Here is a 21,284-nt window from a genome sequence, read left to right as displayed (position 1 = left end):
TTTTTAGAGACAGGGTTTCTCTGTGTATCTCCGTCTGTCCTGGAACTCACTCCGTAGACCAGGCTGGCCTGAACTCACAAAGATCTGCCTGCCTCTGCCCCACAAGTGCTGGGATTAAAGACATGTACCACCACCACCCAACTGGCTTACTGAACTCTTAGAAGTCTTCATTTGTCTTTTTTTAATTCCTTTTTTTGGGACTACCTAACCTTGCAGTTTAAGATGGAAAAAGAGAACCGAAAGCAATGTTTGCCAAAGAATATTCTTAACCCTTAGGGGATTTTAGTCAAAGGTGATGGTGACATTTACAGCAAAGTTGGTGGCAGATTAGTAATACATTGCTCAGCTGCAAGCCTTCCAAACTAATTACATATTTTTTTCAGTAGTGGGAATGGGACCCAGGGTCTTGGACATGTTGGACAAGTGCTCTGTCATTGAGTTATATTGCTAACTAATTTTTAAAAACTTTGATTCCATAGGGTATGGTGGCTCACACCTATAATCCCAGCACTTCATAAACTGAGGCAGAAAAAATTACTGCTAGTTCAAGGCCAGCCTGAGTTTCAGGTCTTCCTGAGTTACAGAATCAGACCTTGTTGAAAGAAAGAGAAAGGAAAGAAGGAAGGAAGGAAGGAAGGAAGGAAGGAAGGAAGGAAGGAAGGAGGTGGCGGGGGAAGAGATAAAAAGAAAATTATTTTGAAACAAGAGTCTCACTAAGTTGCCTAGGCTAGCCTTGAATTCTTGAGTAGTTAGGATTTTTTCTTTTGTTTTCTTTCTTTCTTTCCTTCTTTCCTTCCTTCCTTTCTTTCTTTCTTTCTTTCTTTCTTTCTTTCTTTCTTTCTTTCTTTCTTTCTCTCTTTCTTTCAGATGCACCATCATATAGGCCCAATCAGCCTCCAGTAGTATCTAGGCTAAAGATGATCTTGAATACCTGATCCTCTTGCCTCTGTATCAGGGTCCCAGACCTTAGTACAACTAACTCCGTGACAGAAGTACCATTCATGCTATAAAACTCAGCACATAGGTGGCACCACCTGCCCAAAGTAAGACAAAGGCTTAATCTATCAAAGCCATCATTCTGGGAAAGTCTCTAAATGTGCTAATCTTGCTTTTTGGCTTCTGTGGTTCTGCTTCTAGCTAACTGCTCTTGTTAACTGAAGTGTGTCGACCCAGAACATGGTTTTTGTGCTTAAAAGCTCACCCTGAGAAAGACTTGGGGCTATACTAAGATCCCAAACACCCAGTGTAGTCAGACACCAGCTGACCAACTACAAAAAACTTTCTGTTGGCTTATAGCCATGTCTGAGCCGTCTTCTCTGGTGGCTACCCCCAACACCTCTACTTCCAGATTTCTACTGTTACAGGTATGTACTGCTAAACCCAGCTCCAATTAGTTATTTAAATTTCTTGACATACTAGGACATTGTCTAAGACATTAAAGTTGCGAGGCAAGTGTTCTGCCACTGAGCTGTAGCCCCAGTCCCCACTCCTCTTTCTCTTAAGATAAGGTCTCACTGTAGCCCAGTTGGTCCTAGAACTCAATTTATGTATATCAGGGTGGCCTTAAACTTTCCATCCTCCTGCATCAGAGTTAAGATTATAGTTCTGGGCCAACAAGACTTTCAAATTAGTGATTGTTAAAGTCAATTAAAAGCAAGTGAAGATTCTGAAGAGATGGTTCATTAATTGAAAGCAAGTATTGCTCTTGAAGAGAACTCATGTTGGATAACCTATAACGGCCTGTAACTCCAGCTCTATGGAGAGCTGATACCTTTGGTCCCCTGTGGACACCAAAACTCATGTGCACATATTTATGCACAGGCACAAATTGACACATAATAAAAAGAAGTTTAGCTGGGCGGTGGTGGTGCACACCCTTAGACCCAGTACTCATGCGACAGAGGCAGGTGGATCTCTGTGAGTTTGACGCCAGCCTGGTCTACAAAGCTAGTTGCAGGACAGGCTACAAAAGCTACACAGAAAAACTCTGTCTCGAAAAACGAAAAACAAACAAAAAAAAGTTTAAAAAGTTTAAAGCGAGTGAAACTAAAAGATTTATTGGCTACAATATCTCAATTATAAAAGGAGAATTCTTGGAAAGGGTTTAAACAGTATGTAGCTTAACAAGAATGAGAGCAGCTGCTGTCTCAGTTTGAACTCTCAGCAAGCACTGGCAGGAAGGTGAAGCAGAGCCGAGTGTGGTGGCGCACATCTTTAATCCCAGCACCCAGGAGGCAGATGCAGGTGGATCTCTGAACTCTAGGCCAGCCAGAGCTACATATGTCTCAAAATAAACAACAACAAAAACCCTACAAAGAGATGTGAAGCCAAGTTAGACATGGTAGCAGGGAGGGAGGGAGGGAGGGAGAGAGGGAGGGAGAAAGAGAGAGAGAGAGAGAGAGAGAAAGAGAGAGAGAGAGAGAGAGAGAGAGAGAGAGAGAGAATATCCCTGGATAGCACAGTAAACACTGTCCTTCAAGAGTCAGACCAGCAAGAGGAGTGGTGGGAGACTCTGGGTTCTCCAGGCACTCCGGTTTCCCTTATAGATCATTTTCCTGTGTTGTGGGTGGATAGCATGGGACGGGGGCATTCTGTCTCAACAGTCACATTTTTTTCTTTCTTCTGCAAATGATGCTCAGTGGAAGTGATTCTGATTCTGGTTTCTCTGGCAGTGATAATGGAAGTGCCTCTTGAACTCCTGCGTCTAATTCTTTTTTAAAAATTCTATATGCTACTGGTTTGCCTGCATGTGTGTCTGTGCACCATGTGTGTGTCTGGTCCTGTGGAGGCCAGAAGGTGTCAGAACCCCTGGAATGGAGTAACAGTCTGTTATGAGCTGCCATGTGGGTGCTGAGAACAGAGCCTGGGTTCTCTGCAAGAGCAGTGTTATTACTGTGGAACCGTCTCTCTATCCCTGTGTCTAACTCTTTCTCTGACTCTTTTGAGACAGTCTCATTATGTAGCCCAAGCTAGCTTGGAATTCATAGAGATCTGCCTGCCTTTGCCTCCTAACTGCTAACCATGCCCCACTCCTGTTCTGATTCTTAGCCCAGCAAGTAGGTATGGCTTGGAGAATAGGGGTGAGGGAAGGAGACAGTGCTCCAAGTAGGAGGCATTGAGCTGCCAAGCACATGATGTTTATGCTTTCCATTTTACTAATTAGTATGTGAGAAAGCTTGCTTTGAAATATGGTTTGATTTATATAAACAAGAGGGGTTGATAGCCACACCCAGGAAAGAAAGTTTGAGAAACTGCTCCCCTTTCCTTGGACATATGTGGTAGAAAGTGTGCAAATCAGCTCCCCCATCCCATGTGTATAAGGTAGAGAGTCAGGTCTGAGGGGTCTCAGAGCTGGCACAGAACACACCCAGACACCAAACTCTCAGCACAAAGAGATTTATTTGTGGAGTGGACAACCAGGGGGCTCCCTCTGGATCAGGCCAAGAGCAGAAGGTTTCTCTGCAGGAGTGGTTTTTAAGGAGAAAAAGGAAAAGTCCGTGCTAGGGTAAGTTGGTAAGTCCTGATTGGACATGATAGTCAGTGTGGCCAAATAATGAATTTTGGTTGCTGGACCTTGATGTTTTGAAAGTTGGGACTTGGTGGTCAGTCTCAGGAATGAGTTAGGGATAAGGAAGTGGATCTTGGATGCTAGCTTTAGGAATGTCATGCAATGATTTAGCAAGGGAGTGGGCAAGACCTGCCAGTGCCATGTTTGCAATGCTTGGGACTGTTTGAGAGCCCTCCCAGGTCTGTAACCCCTCTCACATGTTCCCAGGAGCTTTGACAGCTGTGATTCTGGGTCTCCAGCTGCCTGCTCTCCTGCTAGGCGCTAAGGAGGTTTGGATGTCAGAGACTTTCTACAGAGGGTATGACAAGGCGACTCCACAGCAGAAGTCCATCCCCAGCCTCCCCTGTGCAGGGTTCCTGGTGCCTTCCCCTCCTGTCAAAGCTTATGGGCACCTCAGACTGAAGCAGGGCTGGGTTCTGGAGACACCTAGGACGGGAGGATCAGTGGAACACAGAACACTGACTGCTTTACGATCTCCTCTGATAAAGCTGCAGATCTCTCTTCCTAGCCTCATTCTACAGAGTAAAAAAATGGAAGTCTGGAGGAGTGAAGGGTGTGCAAGAGACATCTTCATCCCCATCATCTTCATAGTTTTGTCACCAATAACCTTCTAACCACTGGGGACTCAGAGGAAAACATGAGCGCTCATGATAACATATGAACCCCTACTCATCGCCTTTCCATTTTGCTGACTCCTTTCCCTTCAGTGTGTGTGTGTGTGTGTGTCCGTCCCTTTGTCCTGCATGTTGACCTCTTTGCTATTGTGTCAAATGTAGGCACAAGTTCCAGCACTAGGGGATCTTACTAGTTCTTTTTTCTGCCAGGGACACTCTTCACTTTTCCTAAAATCTCTCCTTCTTATTAGGGTTTACCCAGATGACCTGTTTCTGATAGGGTCTCACCATGTGCCTCAGGCTGATCCCGAACTCAAGACAATCCTCCTGCCTCAGCTACCCAAGTACTGGAATTAAAGGGGTGTGCTACTATGTTTGGTTACTTATTGCCTTTAGACACACTATTAAAATTTATTTAATTACTTCCGTTCTCTAGACTAGAAACCCTGAAAAAGCACAAAAGTAGTGTTATCTTTCTCTGGTGTATACTTGGAACAATCTGTGATACTTAGCGAGTTCTCAGTACTTTCGTACAGATAAAAGGAGTTGGAAGACAGGAACGTTCGGACCAAGGATTAGGAACAATACTTTTGGGCAACAGGGGATCCTGACTGCAGAGGGAGGTGGTGGACTCTGTGAACTACATTTCCCGTGAAGCTCTGCGCGCAGAGCAGCGGAGGCTGCTGGGAAGGGCTTACGTGCCTGAAGCCGGGTCTCCGGCTGCTAGGATGGCGAGTCAGCGAGGTGAGCCGTTGCAGGGCGCTGATTACCTTAGTGGTGGTCGCGTCCTGGGGACTAATCCTGTCAGGACCTGGCAGGTCGCGACCATTCCCGTGGATGCCGGGCAGAAGAAGGGATCTGGAGTGGGGATTGCAACCGGGGGTCGAAGAGACTAGTGTCCCTGGGTGCTTTGGATCACACCGGGACCGACTGAGTGCAGAGATGAGTAGTTAGTTCCTTTTCCCTTCCCATCAACTGAACTCAATTCTTCCCCATGGCAGACAAGATCCGTATCTGCCCGTCTTACAGATGGGAACATCGAGAACTGCAGAAGAGAGGGGTGTCATCCCACAACTCAAAGACTCTTGTGTGGCTTTGCCCTCAGTTAAAATCCCCTTCCCGTTCCTGGTTTCCTAGGGTCAGGTCTGAAGAGTAGAGCGGAAGCTGACCTTTCTGTCTGTGTCTCTAGTGTTTCCACTTTCCTGTGTGGTGCAGCAGTATGCCTGGGGGAAGATGGGCTCCAACAGCGAAGTGGCATGCCTGCTGGCTAGCAGTGACCCACTGGCCCAGATCTCAGAGGACAAGCCTTATGCAGAGGTAAGACCCCAGCTGCATGCACGTCAGTCCGCTCTACCCTAAGTGAGACCCAAGGGCCTGAGACAAGCCATATCGATCAGTTGGGAAGAATCTCTGCAGCCCGTAGAAGATATTCTCTTGGTGCTCGGTCGGACCAGTGAGTATATAAAGAGAGCTGAGAGCACAGTAATCACAGAACTGGGAGCTGAGGCAGGAGGATCTGCCTGGTCTCTATATCAATTCTCAGTCTCATACAAAGGGAGATAAGACAACTGTGATTTTTTTTTTTTTTTTTATTGAGACAGGGTTTCTCTATGTAGTCCTGGCTGTCCTGGAAAGCACTCTGTAGACTAAGCTGGCCTTGAACTTAAGATCGCCTGCCTTTGCCTCCCTAGTGCTGGGACTAAATAAAGGCATGCACCACCATGCCCAGCATCTGGAATTTTTTGCACCTTAGTGCTACCCTTCATTCCAGAACAGCTCTCAGCATGTACTGAATCTTTTCATTTGTTTTGATTTTTTTTTTTTTTAATTTGGAGACTGTCTCAGGGTGCCTAAGCTGACTTCAAACTTGCTGTGGAGTTGAGAATGACTTCGAATTCTCAATCTCCCTGCCTCTACATCCTAAGTGTCAGGATTATAGACATAAAACACCACTCCTAGCCAAAAATAAATGCTTAACTTTGATTAACTTTTCTCTTTTATTTTTATAAAAAGTTATTTTTATTATTTTTAACTATGTATAGGTGTGTATGTCTGCATGTGGGTATGCGTGTGTAAGTGTAGGTGCCTATTGAGGTCAAGAACATTGGATCCCCTGGAGCTGGAGTTATAGGAGGTTGTGAGCCCTATTTGATGTGGGTTCTGGAAACCCATGAGTAGGTGCTTTAGAAGAGCAGCAAGATCTCTTAACCATTGAGCCATTTCTCCACCTTCCTAATTTTTTCATTTTTATTAACTTTAAATCCATTCCTTCTATTGAGAAGGGAAGGATCAAAGCATAGGGGAGTTTTGCCTTTTGAGACTGAAATAAGTGAATGTTAACCCTCCACAGAGCTGCCATTGAGACTCATGCCTTCAGAGACATTCAAGGGCCACTCTCCCCATTGGAGAGACAGTGGCAGAGTCCATACTTTCTATATGTGAGGCCCTGGGTTTGATCCCCAGTACCTATGAACCAGTGTACTGATACATGCCTCGTACATACAGGGATGTCAGCTGCTTCCTTCTTTCTCACCTTTCCTGTCCTTCTAGTTGTGGATGGGGACACACCCCCGGGGAGATGCCAGGATCCTTGACAACCGTATTTCCCAGAAGACATTAGGCCAATGGATTGCTGACAACCAGGACTGCTTAGGCCCAAAGGTTAAAGACACCTTTAATGGCACACTGCCCTTCCTCTTCAAAGTGCTCTCGGTGGAAACAGCCCTGTCTATCCAGGCACATCCTAACAAGGTAGAGGAGAGAGGGTGTAGATGTCGGGGGAGGGGAGGGTTTTGGTGGGCATACCCATAGATTTTACTGCTGCGTTCACCCTGCCCGTACTAGGCTCTAGCTCAGGGCCTTACTAATCCAGTTTGGCTGCTCAGGGGCAGATGCTGGTGACACATACAGAAGCTATGTCTAAGTGGACAGCTGACTGACCTGTGCCAAGAGAGCTCCTCCAAGTTCATCCTTGGCTTGCCCTTCGCCTAGGTCTGTTCATATTTGCCATTTCCCCACCTGGCTGTCTTGGAGAGTTCAATACTAGAATTCCAGGACGGGCAGGCACCCCAGCTGTTGCTTCAGCTACACCCTGCTGTGTAATTTTCTTAAAACAAGACCCAACCTATCCAACCTAGTTTGAGCAATCTGTCTAAACTCTTAAAAAATGTTTAATACTTATTTATTTTTATTTTATGTGTATGAGTGTTTTGCCTGCACGTAGGCCTGTGTACTACATGGATATAGTGTGCAGGGAGACCAGAAGAGGGCATTGGGTCCTCTGAGATTGAAGTTATAGATATTCATTAACTACCATGTGGGTATTGAGAATTGAACCCAGGTCTTCTGGAAGAGCAACCAGTACCCTTAACCACTGAGCTAAAGCTCCAACACAACCCCTTTTTAAAAAACAAAAAACTTTTTTTTTCGGTCTGTGTTTTGAAATAGGGTTTTTATGTGTAGCCCTGGCTATCCTGGATCTCTCTCTGTAGACTGGGCTGGCCTCAAACTCAGAGGTCCTCCTGGCTCTGCCTCCCGAGTGCTGGGACTAAAGGTGTGTGCCACCACTGCCTGACTTTTTTTTTAATTTTTAAAGAATTATTTTATTTCATGTATATGAGTGTTTGCCTCCATGTATGCATGTACATCACATGCATGCTTGGTGCCTTTGGAAGTAAGAGGGCATCAGATGCCCTGGAACTGGAGATACAAATGGTTGTGAACCACTGTATAGGAAATGGAAAGGAACCTGAGTCCTCTGCAAGAGCACCAAGCTCTCTTAACTACTGAGCCATCTCTCCAGCCCCTAATTTTGGAGTTTTTAAAGATGGGTCTTGTGAAGCCCCAGCTGGCCTCAAGCTCAGCGTGCAACTGAGGGTGACCTAACACTCTAGACACTCCTAGCTCTGCCTCTCCAAAAATCATTTACCCAAGTCACACAGTTCACGCCTGTTGTTTGGAGTTCCTGAGCCACAGGCCGGTCTCGTGAGTCTATCCCAGCTCTCCCCTGGATTTGTTTGGCCCATTTCTCTACCCTGGGTTGACTGAACCCCTAGTTTCTGCATGGCGCCTTGACTGGGTTCATTGTCAGAGGTAAGAAGCCACTGCCATCTGGCAGCAGGGGCCGCAGAGACCAGTAATCCTGATGAAAGCTGTCCCCTAATTGTCCTCCTCCACTTCCCACCCGCAGGAGCTGGCAGAGAAGCTGCACCTCCAGGCTCCACAGCACTACCCTGATAACAACCACAAGCCCGAAATGGCCATTGCCCTCACCTCCTTCCAGGGCTTGTGTGGTTTCCGGCCAGTGGAGGAGATTGTGACCTTCCTGAAGAGTAAGGCTGGGCAGGAATGCTGAGGATATATGTACTGACTCTGGGATGCGTGAGGAACCTGGGCCAAAAAAGAAACAGTCAGAGAGCGCAGGCTTGTTATCATAGGAGCTAAATGGATTTTGGCCTCATGAGGCAGTTTTGGGGGGCAGTGGGCTAAATAGTGAGAGCAGGCTCAGGTGTGGTTGCTGAGGGCTGGGGTGGACACACACTTCCAAGGCAGGGTTTCTGTAGCGTCGCGGGGGCTTTGGTTAGGGATGCGGTGGGGCCTTCACTTCTCAGTGTTTTGTCTTATCATTTCTCTTACATCCCCTTGGCCTGGCCACCGTGCAGAGGTGCCTGAGTTCCAGTCCCTGATTGGAGAGGAGGCCACAGCACAGCTGAAGCAGAGCATGAGCGGAGATCCCGGGGCTGTGGCCTCTGCTCTGAAGAATTGCTTCTCCCACCTGATGAAGAGTGAGAAGAAGGTGGTGGTGGAGCAGCTTAACCTGTTGGTGAAGCGCATCTCCCAGCAAGGTGGGTGTGGCAGAGGCCTGGGTGGGTGCAGGGTCCTACCTCAGACTCCTGAGAGAGGCCTAGATAGGCTATGGATACAGGGTTCCCAGCCCCATTCCCCAAGTGGAACCTAAAAGGGGCCAAACTTAGACAGGCGCTAAGATCAGCTGCTACCATTCCTTTCCCAGCCTTTGTGGAGTGAGGCCCCAGGTTGAGTGCTGCCTTCTAACTGCTTGTCTCCAGGTGGCTGAAAGTGCACTGGCCTAGCGGATTCTACCAATGCCCTCTACCCAGGCACTACCAGATTCTTTCCAGCCCTCCAGCTGTTTCCTATGGGACAGACTGGTATTTGGGGGACTGGGAACAGGAAAGGACCACGGAGCTCACTCTGTTCTAGAGGACTTAAGCTTTGTACTTTTAATGATTAATTCTTCCTTAAAGCCCTCCTTGTGCTAACAGAGTTCAGGAAATGACCATGGTGGGTGTGGTTTTGTCACTGTTGGCCTGAGGAGTCAACAGACAAAGAGAAAGCAGCCAGGCTGATAGAGTCAGGAGGGTCAGTCCCTGGCACTTGTTGAGGTCCTAGCTCCTCTTCTGATAGGCCAGCTCCTTTTCCAGGCCACCGCAGGATCTGCTTCTGTTTCAGACTTTCCCTAAGTCCCTGCTGTGTTACCTTTGCGCAGCAGCCAGAGCTTCCCTGAGCATAGCCTCTAGTTTTGTGTTGTGGTTTTGGGGGTCTGATCTGCTCACATGCTCTTGGAGAACCCTGACCTGACCTCTCTTCTGACACCCAGGTATGCAGTGACCCCTTAGCATCATGTGCTCATCTGTTCAAACTGGGTTCTCTAGGCCAGAGACCCTCATGTTTGCCCCAGTGTTCAGAAGAGCAGCCATTGAGCAAGCCACCCTCCCCCTCGGAACCCTGCTTCCTTTATTGTGGGTCCTGCGCACCCTGAATACACTCCTCTCCCCTTTGCATGCTGAGGAAACTCAGCTCACCCTGCACCTGCACCTGCACCTGCCAATCCAAAAACCTCCCTCATGTTTGTAGCCCAGGCTCAGCTCATCTTCCCTTGGTCAGTCTCCAGGGTACATTTTGGCCCACAGGACATTGTGCATTGTGCTCTGCGGCACAACCATCCCAGTTTGCCTAAGATGGGCAGATTTCCTGAGACATGGGACTTCCAGTGCTAACAAAGGGGAAGTCCTTGGCCAATAGGGAATTTGTCACTCTTCATGAAGCTTCGGGGTTATCCTTTGATCTAAAATAGATTTTGAGCTCAAGAGCAGTGAGTGGTCCCTAACCAGGAGACCTTTTGAGGGGGCAATTGTCTGGAGATGTTTTTATCAAAATCTGAACTGGAGCTACTAGTGGTATCTGCATTTTCAGTATTTCTCATACAACTTTATCTCCCACCTCTCTTTGAAACAAGGTTTCTTATAACCAAAGCCAGCCTCAGACTCATTAGATAGCTACACTCTGACACTCCTGCTCCTACTTCTCAGGTGGGTGCTGGGATTACAGGCACTTGTTATGATGCCTGTGTTCTTGTGGAGCCAGGTCCAAGCCTAGGGTTTCATGTATGCTGGGTAGGCAAGCACTGTACCAACTGAGTTGCGTCCCTAGCTTGTACCATGTGAGACAGGGTCAGATTCTGCATTCCAGGCTGCATTAGTGAAGGCCCAGACTACCCTTCACTCATGGTGATTCTTCTGCTTTGGTGCTAGGACGATGACTGTGCTCCACAATGCCCACCCAGGTGCTGTAGCCAGGCCAGGCATGCAGTTGGTTGAGGCGAGAGATGGCATTTTTGTGAGCAGAAAGACCAAGGATGACTGAATATCAAAGATGAGGGATGTTTAGGAGAGGCCCGGGGCAGGGACTGTACCTGAGACTCCCTCATTAGGGTGAAGCCGTGACTAAACGTGTGTCTTAGTGGCCTTGGGATGCTCTGTGACCCTCAGTATCTGCCGGAAACAGCATGGACGACATCTGTGGGACGCTCTTGCTGCAGCTGCACCAGCAGTACCCAGGTGATATCGGATGTTTTGCCATTTACTTCCTGAACCTGCTCAACTTGAAGCCAGGGGAAGCCATGTTTCTGGAGGCCAATGTGCCCCATGCCTACCTGAAGGGAGGTGAGCCCCATTTCAGTCGTATGCTCCGCTGCCATCCCCTGTGGACCTTGTTTCTTTATGTGGATGAAAGAGAGGATGGTTGGTGAGGCCTTCTGTAAGCACAGGCCAGCTTCTGACCCTGGAGGGTGGTCGAGCCAGTATGGATGGTGGCTGCCAGCCGGGTGGTAGACATAGCTTAAAATGTGCTTCCAGCCACAGGTTCTGATGTTAAGTCCCTTTGACGAGTGTGGAAATCAGCTTGAGCCAAGCCACACTAGACAAAGCTGCTGTTCTCTGTCCTCTCACTCGTGTTTGCACACCAACTCTATCTGCCTGGAGATTTTCACACTCATGATGGGTGATGGGTGATGCGACAGAGGATGTCACATGTGTGTGAGTGCAGGCGCCCGTGTACCAGAGGACACGTGTGGAGGTCAGAGGGCAACCTGGGGGCTACAGCTGATCTTTATCCTATTTTGTTTGAGGGCCTTTTTACATTTTTTTTTCTGCCACACTCTCACTCTAATCCAGCTTGCTTGTGAACTTTGGAGAATTTTCCTATCTCCCCATAGAAATGCTGGGATTACAAGTATTTGTACTATACACTTTTTGTTTGTTTGTTTGGTTTATTTTATTTTTCCAAACAGGGTTTCTCTGTAGCTTTGAAGCCTGTCCTGGAACTAGCTCTTATAGACCAATCTGGCCTCGAACTCATAGAGATTCTTCTGCCTCTGCCTCCTGAGTGCTGGGGTTAAGGGTGTGTGCCACCACCGCCCAGCTCTACACACCGTTTCTTTTTTTTTTTTTTTTAAGATTTTATTTATTTATTTTATGTATACGAGTGCTCTATCTGAATGTTTGCCTTTATTCCAGAAGAGGGCATTAGATCACACCATAGATGGTGTGAGCCACCATGCAGTTGCCGGGAATTGAACTCAGGACCTCTGGAAGAGCAGTCAGTGCTCTTAACCACTGAACCATCTCTCCAGCCCCATACTACACACCAGTTTTAATATGTGGCTTTGGCATTTGAACTCAGGTCCTCATGTTTGCACGGCAAGTGGTTTTACCCACTTTGACCACCCTCTTTGTTGCTCTTGTTTTGAGACAGGGTCTCACTCTGTAGCCGAGGCTGGCCTCAAACTCGTGGCAGCCCTTCTACTTCATTCAGCCTTGTGAGTGCTGTCATAGGCATGAGCCACCAGGTCTAACTGGTGTCCCATCTGACTGTTGACAGCTTATCCACTCACAGGATTCTGTTGCAGAAGTGTAAGAGAAGTCATGTTAACATAGGGGTTAACATAATTGATGCCTATTACCTTCATCATATTCTCCTACAATTCTCTTCACACATTTTTACCTAATTTATAGGGCATGCATATGGCCTAAGTTAGGAGGCCCAGCCCTGGAGAGCCCATCTTAGCACATGACATTTATCTGTCCTCAGACTGTGTGGAATGCATGGCATGTTCAGACAATACTGTGCGTGCTGGCCTGACGCCCAAATTCATTGACGTGCCAACCCTGTGTGAAATGCTCAACTACACACCTAGCCCCAGCAAGGACAGGCTGTTTGCCCCAACACGGAGTCAAGATGACCCCTATCTCTCTATCTATGACCCCCCTGTGCCGGACTTCACTGTTATGAAGATGGAGGTGAGTCCATGGGCCAGGTGGGTATCCTTTGTGTAGCATGTCAAACCTACAGGGGTATACCTGGGGCTGGATTTCCTGTCAAGCTACCTAGTATGGGCAGCCACAGAGGCCATCTACTTCTCTGCCAGGGACCAGATGTGGGTCTCCATGGTGCCAAGAGCCGCCCTTGAGGTGCTTTGGAACCCAGGGGCAGGGTGTAAACTCTCCTGTCACTTCTTTCTACCAGGTCCCTGGCACTGTCACTGAATACAAGGTCTTGGCACTAGACTCTGCAAGCATCCTTCTCATGGTCCAAGGGACAGTGACAGCTACCACACCCACAGTTCAAGCAGAAATCCCTTTGCAGCGTGGTGGAGTGCTCTTCATTGGGGCCAATGAAAGTGTCTCGTTGAAACTTGCCGTGCCCAAGGATCTGCTCATATTCCGGGCCTGCTGCCTGTTGTAGAGGACAGTCTTCCTACCCTCTCTGCCTGTCACCATATCCTGGCCAGCTCCAACCCCTGTCCCTGTTGTGTACTCTTTGATGCATGCTGGAATGGTAGAGTAGTGAGCGTGGCATCAGTGACTCCAGAACATGACCAGGTTGGACCATCTTCAGGATGAGGGGTCTGTGTGAAGACAGACCTGCCACTCCATGGTACGACACTCCTTACTACCTCTGAGCCAGATGTGTCCATTCAGGAGGCAACAGCTGTGCCCCAGCTAAGGCATTAGGCTAACAAAAACATGCATGACCCAGCATCAGGTGAGCATCCGAGTGACAGGTGAGGTGATGTCTGAACAACAGGCTTGCCCTGGGACTGCCTGCTCTCTCAGCTGCGGAGAGGGGAAGGGGCAGGCCAGCAGACTAATGGTTTTATTCCCTCCAGCTCTGTCAAAGTAATTAAAGATTGCTTGTGTTGCAGATACAGACTAAAGAGCAGTCAGACTTTGGTATTCCTGCCCCTGATGTGGGCGGAAAGAGTTCTCTGTTGTCCAATTTGGGTTTTAATTCTGCTTCATACAACTTCCTGGGGGTGGGCAGGCTGGATTCCAGAACCCTTTTATAGGAAGGAGTAGGAGAGGAAGCCAGCCTCGCCTCAGCTGCACAGCTTGCAGGCAGGCCGTGGCCGCGCTTCTAGTATACCTGTTCGGAGACTATCTTGCCATGTTCCAAAGGTTGGTTCTGAAGTTGTGCTTCTGTCTCAGCTGTATATGGCATCTGGTGTTTGCACATGTTTATGTATGTGCACATGTAGCTCAATGTTATTCCTCAAGAGCCAGCCACCTTTTTTCCTTTTTGTTTTGTTTTTTTTTTTGAGACAAAGAGTTTCTCACTGGAACCCACTAGTTCAGCTAGGCTGACTGGCTAGAAAGCCTCAGTGAGCCTCGTAGCTCAGCCTCCCCAGAACTGGGATTACAGTTATGTGCCACTATCACCTTTGGCTTCTTATTTGGGTGCTTGTGGTAGAGAGGTTAGGGATTCGAACACAGGTTCTCATGTCTGCACAGTAATCTCTTTATCAACTGAGCTAGCTACCCCTAGTCCCTTTTAAGGAATTTCTGAGGTTCTCATTTAGCTCAGGCTAGTGTTATATATTGGGGGCTAGAGAGATGACTCAGCAGTTAAAAGTACTTACAGAGAACCCAGGTTTGGTTCCCAGCTCCCATGTGAGTTCCAGGATAGCTAGGGCTATACAGACAAACCTATCTCAAAAAGTCCCTCCCCCCCCAAAAAAAACCCAATGCAACACAATGTAGACCAACTGCCATGATTGCATTTATTATAACAGGCTGTAGAAGTATAAGCCAAGAGGTCTGTAGAGCAGTGGTCTGTAAACATCAGATGGAACCACTCCTCGGATGCATTCATTCCTTTCCAGGACTGCCTCCTGCAGAACACCCAGCACTCTGAATCAAGGCGGCTAGAATCTGGGCATCAGTGTGCCTTTATTGGTATTACTTTCGTCTAGTCCCTAACAACTGACCATTTCTACCCCTCCCAACTGGACATTATCACTTGCAACACATCCCTGAGCTTTTGCCACAAAGTAATGCTTTCCCATACTAGACCACCCAGCTCTAGAATTTCCCTTCCAGGGGCTATTCCAGCCAAGCATCTCAATGTTGATCACAGCAGTAACTACCCCAGAGGGTGTGGTTTGGGGGTTGCCAAATGCCCAAACTACTCTGTCTTAACCAAATCCCAATAGAAATAGGGCTCCACATCTACGTTCCACAACCACTTCTAGCCCTCACAGCCATACCATCAAGTCTTTGTCTCCACTGTATTACATCTATTCCCTTTCCACAAGTGCTTCATTTCTGCAGAGTTATCGAAGGCCTCGATACGGTCTGTGTTCCCTCCCTGCAGGCTTTACATAAGGTGCTCAGAATGTGAGATGCCTGCGTTGAGTTGCAGAATCCCACTGCAGAACACAAGCAGCAACTATAACCCAGTCCCAAGAGCCAAGCAGATCGCCTCTAGTTTCCGCCCCATCCTCCCTCTTGGGATGCTGCTAGACAGTTGAGTAAAAAGTGCCCAGACATGCATACTCTTCAATCTTCTGTGGCCTGAGAAGAAAAGCCTGTCAGGTACTAGCAGGCTATCACAAGGACAGGCTTGTGGCCAAGTAACAGGGAAGGCCTTCTCTTTTGATGTTATCCTTTCTGCTACCACTTGCAGAACGGCCACAAGGGCCCATCATTCCTTATAAACCTCTAGTAGCCACTGGACATGACAGTCACACGTGTGCCCAACCCCTAATTCTGACTATTGTGCCCTTTGTGCTGGGAACCCTGTCCACTCCAAGTCTCACCACACACCTGGGTTAAGGTAAAAGGTGGGGAAGAGGGTCCTGGAAAACTAGGGTCCAGAAAGAGACTTGGTATTGCAAGAGAAATTATCCCTGTGTTGGCTATGCTCACCCACAGGTTTGCTTTGCTCCGTGCCCTCACCTCCCAGTGTGGGAATTGAACCCAGACATTGCACATGCTAGGCAATGCTCTGCTAGAGCTGTTGCTCCAGCCTGTGAGCCTGTGCTGGGGCAGAGGAATGTGCCATAGGAATAAACCTTGTTAGAAGAGGGAAGCCCCCTTGCACTGCAAATTTATCTATCTCAAGTGAGGTCCAGGAGCTGGCTTAGGTCTCCTCCCCATCCTGTCTAAACATTTCCATGTAGGCCAAAGCCACATAGCTACACCAGGACATTACTCTCACTCAAAAGTTTAAAAAGCTAAACCCAGGAAGGCACTTACTGCCCAGCAGCTCCCTCTGCTGGTAATTACAAAACTGCAGGTTTCTGGTGCCAGCCACAGGAGCCAATCCAACTAATAACTCAAACAAAACAAAACAAAACAAAAACAAAACAGGTAGAAAAACTAATCAAGGAACTACAGATAAATGAACATATACAGAGCAGTTTCCTTTTAACCAGGAAGGGCTGACCAGTTAAACATTCAGGCAGCAGGACCAGTAGAATGTTCCAAGTTCAGAGGTTCAGAAAGCCACAATCCTACATCATCATTAAGCTATATTCCTTGCCGTAACTAGACAGATGTAACCTGAAGTTACAGCCTACTTAGTGTTTTCTTGAAGGTCAAACCTGTTAACTGACCTTAGAGCTGGAGCAAGAAAAACAGAATTTCCTGACTTGGTCTCAGTTATATTCTCTCAGATTTCTACTGCAGGCCATAAAGTGCTGTTTTCTGCCTCCCACCACACCACCCACCAGAGCCTGGGCAGGGGAGCTCTTTCTTTCCTCAGAATACCCGACAAACACCAGTCAGAGCATCTGCACATGGCAATCTTTGTCAGCAGCCTAAGAAACACAGAAAGTCTCTACTCCTGCCCTTACTGACGTGGCTTCCTGAAACTGCCCAACAGAGAACTGTAGACTTTCACCTGTAGCCTATGACCCAGACGGGGGCTTCTGACAGGAGAAGCACTAGGTGAGGGCTTGCCTGTAGGTCAGTGGCCTGCCCAAAAGGTTGGTGCCTCCAGTGATTCTAGGCTGGCGGCAGTGCCCAGTGCACTGAGCTGTGAGAGGCCATCAGGGCTCTGTAGGCCTCATGATAAGCAGGGCCCATCCTGGAGGGTTATGGCTACTGGAGGGTACAGGAAGAATCCCCGAGACAGCACCAGCAGCAAGAACATGAGGAAGAGGCAATAGGCTTAGGGGGAATGAGGTCCAGGTCCTCGTCATCTGGAATTTCATCCAGGTGATATCCATCCTGCAGCAGCTGCCGGCTCACATCCTGGTTCACCTGCTAAAGGAAGAGGAGAGAACTATAAACCAGGATGCAAAGCATGCAGTGCAGCTGCCCAAAGGCAAGTCCCTGTCACCACTCCTGAGCTTCCTGTCCCTGCTCCACTCGCCCCAGGCCAACTCCGCATCCAGGATTACAAAGGAAGCATCACTATGTCCAGCTGTGCCTTTCCAGCAGCGAGGAACTCCCCAGAGGGTTTTTGAAAACTATCCAAACTTCACATTAAAAAATCACTGTGCTGAACTAAGCAGTGGTGGCACATGCCTTTAATCCCAGCCAGGGAGGCAGAGACAGCAGGCAGATGGATCTCAGTGAGTTTGATGCCAGCCTGGTCTACAGAGCAAGATCCAGGACAGTCAGGGCTGTTATACAGAGAAACTTTGTCTCAAAAAAACAAAACACCCCAAAACCACTTTACTGACTTTTCCCATGGGCAACCCAGATATCCCTGTCAAGATTAAATACAGTGCTATCATGTGTGGTGGCTCATGCCTTTGATTCCAGCTCTTGGGAGACAGAGGCAGGCAGATCTGTGAGTTCAAGGCCTGCCTGTCTACATAGTGAGTTCTAGGACAACCAAGGTCACATAGAGAGGAAACTATCTCCAAAAATAAATAAATAAAAGGGAAGGAAAAATAAATATGGGGCTGATAACAGAAAAATGGGCTTGAGTATTAAAGGTATATGCGGTACAGCGGAAAGGGGTAGGGAGCAACTCTGTCTGCACTGCCAGTTCCTATTACCTTCTCTGCTGGCAGAGCTGGTAAGTCCAACAGTCAGCCTGGGTACTGGCAGGCAAAATGTCAATCAGCCTAGGAAAATTTAAGACTTGGGATTCTTGGCGGAGTTTTCTTAGGATTTTTTTTTTTTTTTTTTTTTTTTTTTTTTTTTTTTTTTTGAGACAAGGTTTCTCTGTAGCTCTGGCTGTACTGGAACTCACTCTGTAGACCAGGCTGGTCTCGAACTCACAGAGATCCACCTGCCTCTGCCTTCCAAGTGCTGGGATTAAAGGCGTGTACTGTCACCACTTGGCAAATTTTCTTAATTTTAATAATTTTAGTGTCTAGACATATAAGGAGGGTACACTGTGTAAGCTGTCCAAAAATTAAGAGATTAGCCAAAGATTCCTTGGAGAATAAGGAAGAAAGACCTAGTACAGTCGTGTTCCCACTTCGGCTTCTTTGTACTTTACAGGCATATGCTATCCTACGTGCCAGTTATGCATGGCTGAGACTTTTCTGACCCTGTGTTTATCCCTGGGACAATCATTCTTGAAAGATGTCTAAAAGAGCAGCCCAGGAGGTGTGCTCAAAACTGCCCAGAGACAAACTGAAGAAAAAAGCAGTGGAAGATGGGTAGGGGAGGGCTGATTGCTGACCTGGAGATAGGATGACTTGAGTTACTGTGGGACATTGGAAAGCAGACCTATGACCAGTGGGTCCAGGCTGCAAGAAACAGGAAGACCTATAAGCTAACTAAAGAAGGAGTAGTATGTTTGCTGGGGGAGGGCAGCAAGCAATGCTTTTTGGATATAATGAGTACCCAATCACAGGAAGCATCCCAGCACACAGAGACTAGTAAACACTTAGCTGGAATTTATCAAGAGGATTTCTAGATTATGGACTTTTGAGATCACTTCTAGCCCTGAAGCTATAGAGTCTCCTGAATTTTCAACAGCTCTCCTAAGACACCAACTATCTCTGCGAAGGGATAGAGAACAGACTAGAATCTAGCACAGCGCTGTGCACACAGCAAGCACCAACCAAACATTTTGGCAGTGGTAGTGACGCTGCTTGCAGCCTAGCACTGCACAGACAGGCGCTCTGGACTTGCCTCTGCAGAGGAATACCCGGAGGAGTATCTGGATTCCAGCTCCCCATCACTAGGAGAAGAGGAAGACAATCAGTTCAGGGGACATCTGTGGAGCACAGCTGCAAATGGCAAGGAGGACATGCACGGGGGCTGAAGGACTTGTGAAGCAAAGACCGCACACCATAGAGCTCAAGCCCAGAGTCTCCAGTGAGTACCGATGGCTCTGCTCCCTCAGTTGACTTCAGCAGAAACAGTCATTCTCACTAAAGTGCAGGCACAATAGGACAGGGTGACCCTTCCAGCCATGCCATCCCTGGAAGGGACAGCACTCAGAAGAGAACACCCTGGAATGTGCATGAAGGGCACTGGAGGAGCTAGGCAACAGGCAAGGGCACCAAGCAATCTGCAGTGCTATCCAAATCACTCCCCGACTGTTTCCAAGGAAAGTACTCACCTGTCAGAGTCAAGGGACACCAGGTTTTCCTCTGGACTCTGGCTAAGAGCAGTATAGCCCTTGTTGAACTTCACTGACCTGAGGAGAGATGGGGAGGGGAAAAAAGCACAGGCATTTCACAGGGAAGACCATTCCAGACTTCCCTCTACCCAGCCACAGCCATCACAGCCTAATGCTCTATGCAGATGGTTCTGGCTCCTCAAATTATGTTCTAGCCCACTCTACTCCATTGATACTCCTAAGAAAAATACATCTCCCTCTTTTGAAGCAGGTAAAGCAGCTTTTCTCCACCTTATTTATTTAACCAGAGGATCTCAGGCAAATCCCTTCACACTTGAGTTTCAACATTCAGCTGCAAACAGTCATACTATGTGAGGTCTTATTAGCTCTGAGAGCTTGCCATTCTATAAAAAAAACCAAAACAAAACCAAAAAAAAGCACAAAACCTAAAACACTGCACAGGTCATTCTCTTCTCCGCTCCTGGGACTTCAGCCACCATCTCTTCCCTTAATGAATTATCTTACTTATGCACTGATGGAACTCCCCTATTTCAAAGCCTATTTAGTGATACTAGCACAGCCTTAAACAAGAGTAGAGGTAGTTTCAGTCCCCATTCTTGAGGTGAACCTGTCAGCAGACTAGCTAACTCAACCCTAAACTTCAGCGCCCTGTTTGCGGGATGGGGCTAAAGGCCTTCTTTGGAAGCTTCTGGCAAAGAGGATGTGAAGCCCACTGAAACCTTTTTCCTGAAGAATCGGGGCGGTTCGGTAAGGCCCCCAGCATGCCCTTTCTCCGTAGAACGGCCTTGGCCAGGTCCCGGTGCTTCTCTGGAAGTCAAAAGGTCCTGGGTCAGCGGGTCTTCCCTATTCTGCTGCTTCCCGGGCTCTCAGCGGCGGGAGAGCGCTGGACCTTAAACCCCTTCCCCTCTGGGGACAAGATCATGGGACTTTGAGGCCCAACCCTTGGCCACAGCAGCCCGCTTCGGCAGAGACCCTCATGCATCCCGCCGCACTCACGAAGCTTAGCCTGAATGGAAGGTGCGCGCGTCACCATGTATGGTCCCCGTTTCTCCATAGCGGCCGGCGGGCGTTCCCCGAGCCGGAGGGTCGCGCCGCCGCTCCGTGCGGAGGGCAGTCCTGTAGCTCCTGCCGCGCTGTCTGGGACCGCGCCAGGCCGGGGTCCTTGGGTGGACATCCGCACCGCGTGCCCCTGGGGCTCTGAGGCCGCCATGGCCCGCCCCGCCCCGCCAGCGGCCAGGCCGGCGTGGGAAGAACGAACCCCGGGGCGTGCACTCCTTTAGTAAGATGGTGGCACACCGGCTCGGGCTTCTCTTGGCGTCTTCCCCCGCGGCCTGCAGTGGGGCGAGCATCAAGGTTCCGCCCCGACTGTCAGGAGCCGGGCAGCCCAGGTCCTGCCTTCCAGGTACTCTGAAACCCGAAGCTTGATGGTGTGGAGGATTTCAATTCAGTCTATAGTCTAATTAAATGACATTTATATATGGCAGTAGGTGTGTGCCTCGAGTGCCTCTTTCGCCTCTCCTTTAGGGGTAATACAGGAGGGGTCGGACTGAAATGAAGGGGCAACAACACCCTTCTCTAGAAAAGGGATCAGGGTCCGTTGAGGGACATTTGATCACATTGTGAACCCCGAGTTTGCATTAATTAAATAAAAACCTTGGGTCAAGAGGCAGAGCCAGCAACTAGTAGATAGGAAGTAGTTACAGAGTTATAGTTAGAGGGAGTCAGGAAAACTAATAGAGAAACACACAGGAAGTAATGGGATACTTTGAGAGTAACGGTCTATTTTAGCGACCAAGAGAGAGTCTATTTTGCTTGGTCACCAGCTAAGGAGGAAGGCCAGCTAGCAGGCTTTTACCCCAGCATCTGACTTCCGAGTCTTTATTGGTAAAATAGAAGGATAAAGACTTAGTTAAAAACTACATTTGGCTGCAGTGGCAGAGGTGGTTCTGGTGGACCTCGGCCTGAACAGC

At 48.3% G+C, this 21,284-nt stretch overlaps 2 protein-coding genes across 4 annotated transcripts; one reads left to right on the top strand and one right to left on the bottom strand.

The window, feature by feature from the left end:
- The first annotated feature begins 4,817 nt into the window (after window positions 1-4,817).
- On the top strand, window positions 4,818-13,696 carry Mpi (mannose phosphate isomerase). 2 transcript variants are annotated; one of them, XM_048416748.3, is made up of 8 exons: window positions 4,818-4,926; window positions 5,372-5,499; window positions 6,733-6,933; window positions 8,372-8,513; window positions 8,844-9,026; window positions 10,971-11,144; window positions 12,571-12,779; window positions 13,006-13,696. In XM_048416748.3, the coding sequence occupies exons 1-8, from the start codon at window positions 4,911-4,913 to the stop codon at window positions 13,222-13,224; spliced, it is 1,272 nt and encodes a 423-aa protein (XP_048272705.1). In that variant the 5' UTR covers window positions 4,818-4,910; the 3' UTR covers window positions 13,225-13,696. The 2 variants fall into 2 exon arrangements, with proteins under 2 accessions (XP_048272705.1, XP_085544926.1); XM_085688800.2 differs by lacking the exon at window positions 6,733-6,933.
- An 820-nt stretch (window positions 13,697-14,516) lies between these two features.
- On the bottom strand, window positions 14,517-20,618 carry Fam219b (family with sequence similarity 219 member B). Of its 2 annotated transcripts, none has more exons than XM_048416752.3 (5): window positions 20,311-20,618; window positions 20,034-20,121; window positions 19,294-19,371; window positions 18,861-18,909; window positions 14,517-17,024 (listed from the first exon to the last, which is right to left on the bottom strand). In XM_048416752.3, the coding sequence occupies exons 1-5, from the start codon at window positions 20,522-20,524 to the stop codon at window positions 16,863-16,865; spliced, it is 591 nt and encodes a 196-aa protein (XP_048272709.1). In that variant the 5' UTR covers window positions 20,525-20,618; the 3' UTR covers window positions 14,517-16,862. The 2 variants fall into 2 exon arrangements, with proteins under 2 accessions (XP_048272709.1, XP_048272708.1); XM_048416751.3 differs by having other exon boundaries at window positions 14,517-17,027; window positions 20,311-20,611.
- Between the last annotated feature and the right edge of the window lie 666 nt (window positions 20,619-21,284).

This window comes from Myodes glareolus, chromosome 4, assembly GCF_982192425.1.
Source record: "Myodes glareolus chromosome 4, mMyoGla1.1, whole genome shotgun sequence".
NCBI lineage: Eukaryota > Metazoa > Chordata > Mammalia > Rodentia > Cricetidae > Myodes > Myodes glareolus.
The sequence above is the reverse complement of the archived record's forward strand: the minus strand, read 5'-3'. Positions and strand labels throughout refer to the sequence as shown.

Excerpts from the sequence above, each read along its gene's own strand:
- Mpi (XM_048416748.3), top strand. Across the intron at positions 8,514-8,843 it reads GATTGTGACCTTCCTGAAGA|AGGTGCCTGAGTTCCAGTCC; the intron begins GTAAGGCTGGGC and ends GCCACCGTGCAG. Across the intron at positions 9,027-10,970 it reads GAAGCGCATCTCCCAGCAAG|TATCTGCCGGAAACAGCATG; the intron begins GTGGGTGTGGCA and ends TGTGACCCTCAG.
- Fam219b (XM_048416751.3), bottom strand. The coding sequence starts at position 20,524 with ATGGCGGCCTCAGAGCCCCAGGGGCACGCGGTGCGGATGTCCACCCAA. Across the intron at positions 18,910-19,293 it reads GTGTCCCTTGACTCTGACAG|TGATGGGGAGCTGGAATCCA; the intron begins GTGAGTACTTTC and ends CTCTTCTCCTAG. Across the intron at positions 17,028-18,860 it reads CCGGGTATTCCTCTGCAGAG|CAGGTGAACCAGGATGTGAG; the intron begins GCAAGTCCAGAG and ends CTCTTCCTTTAG.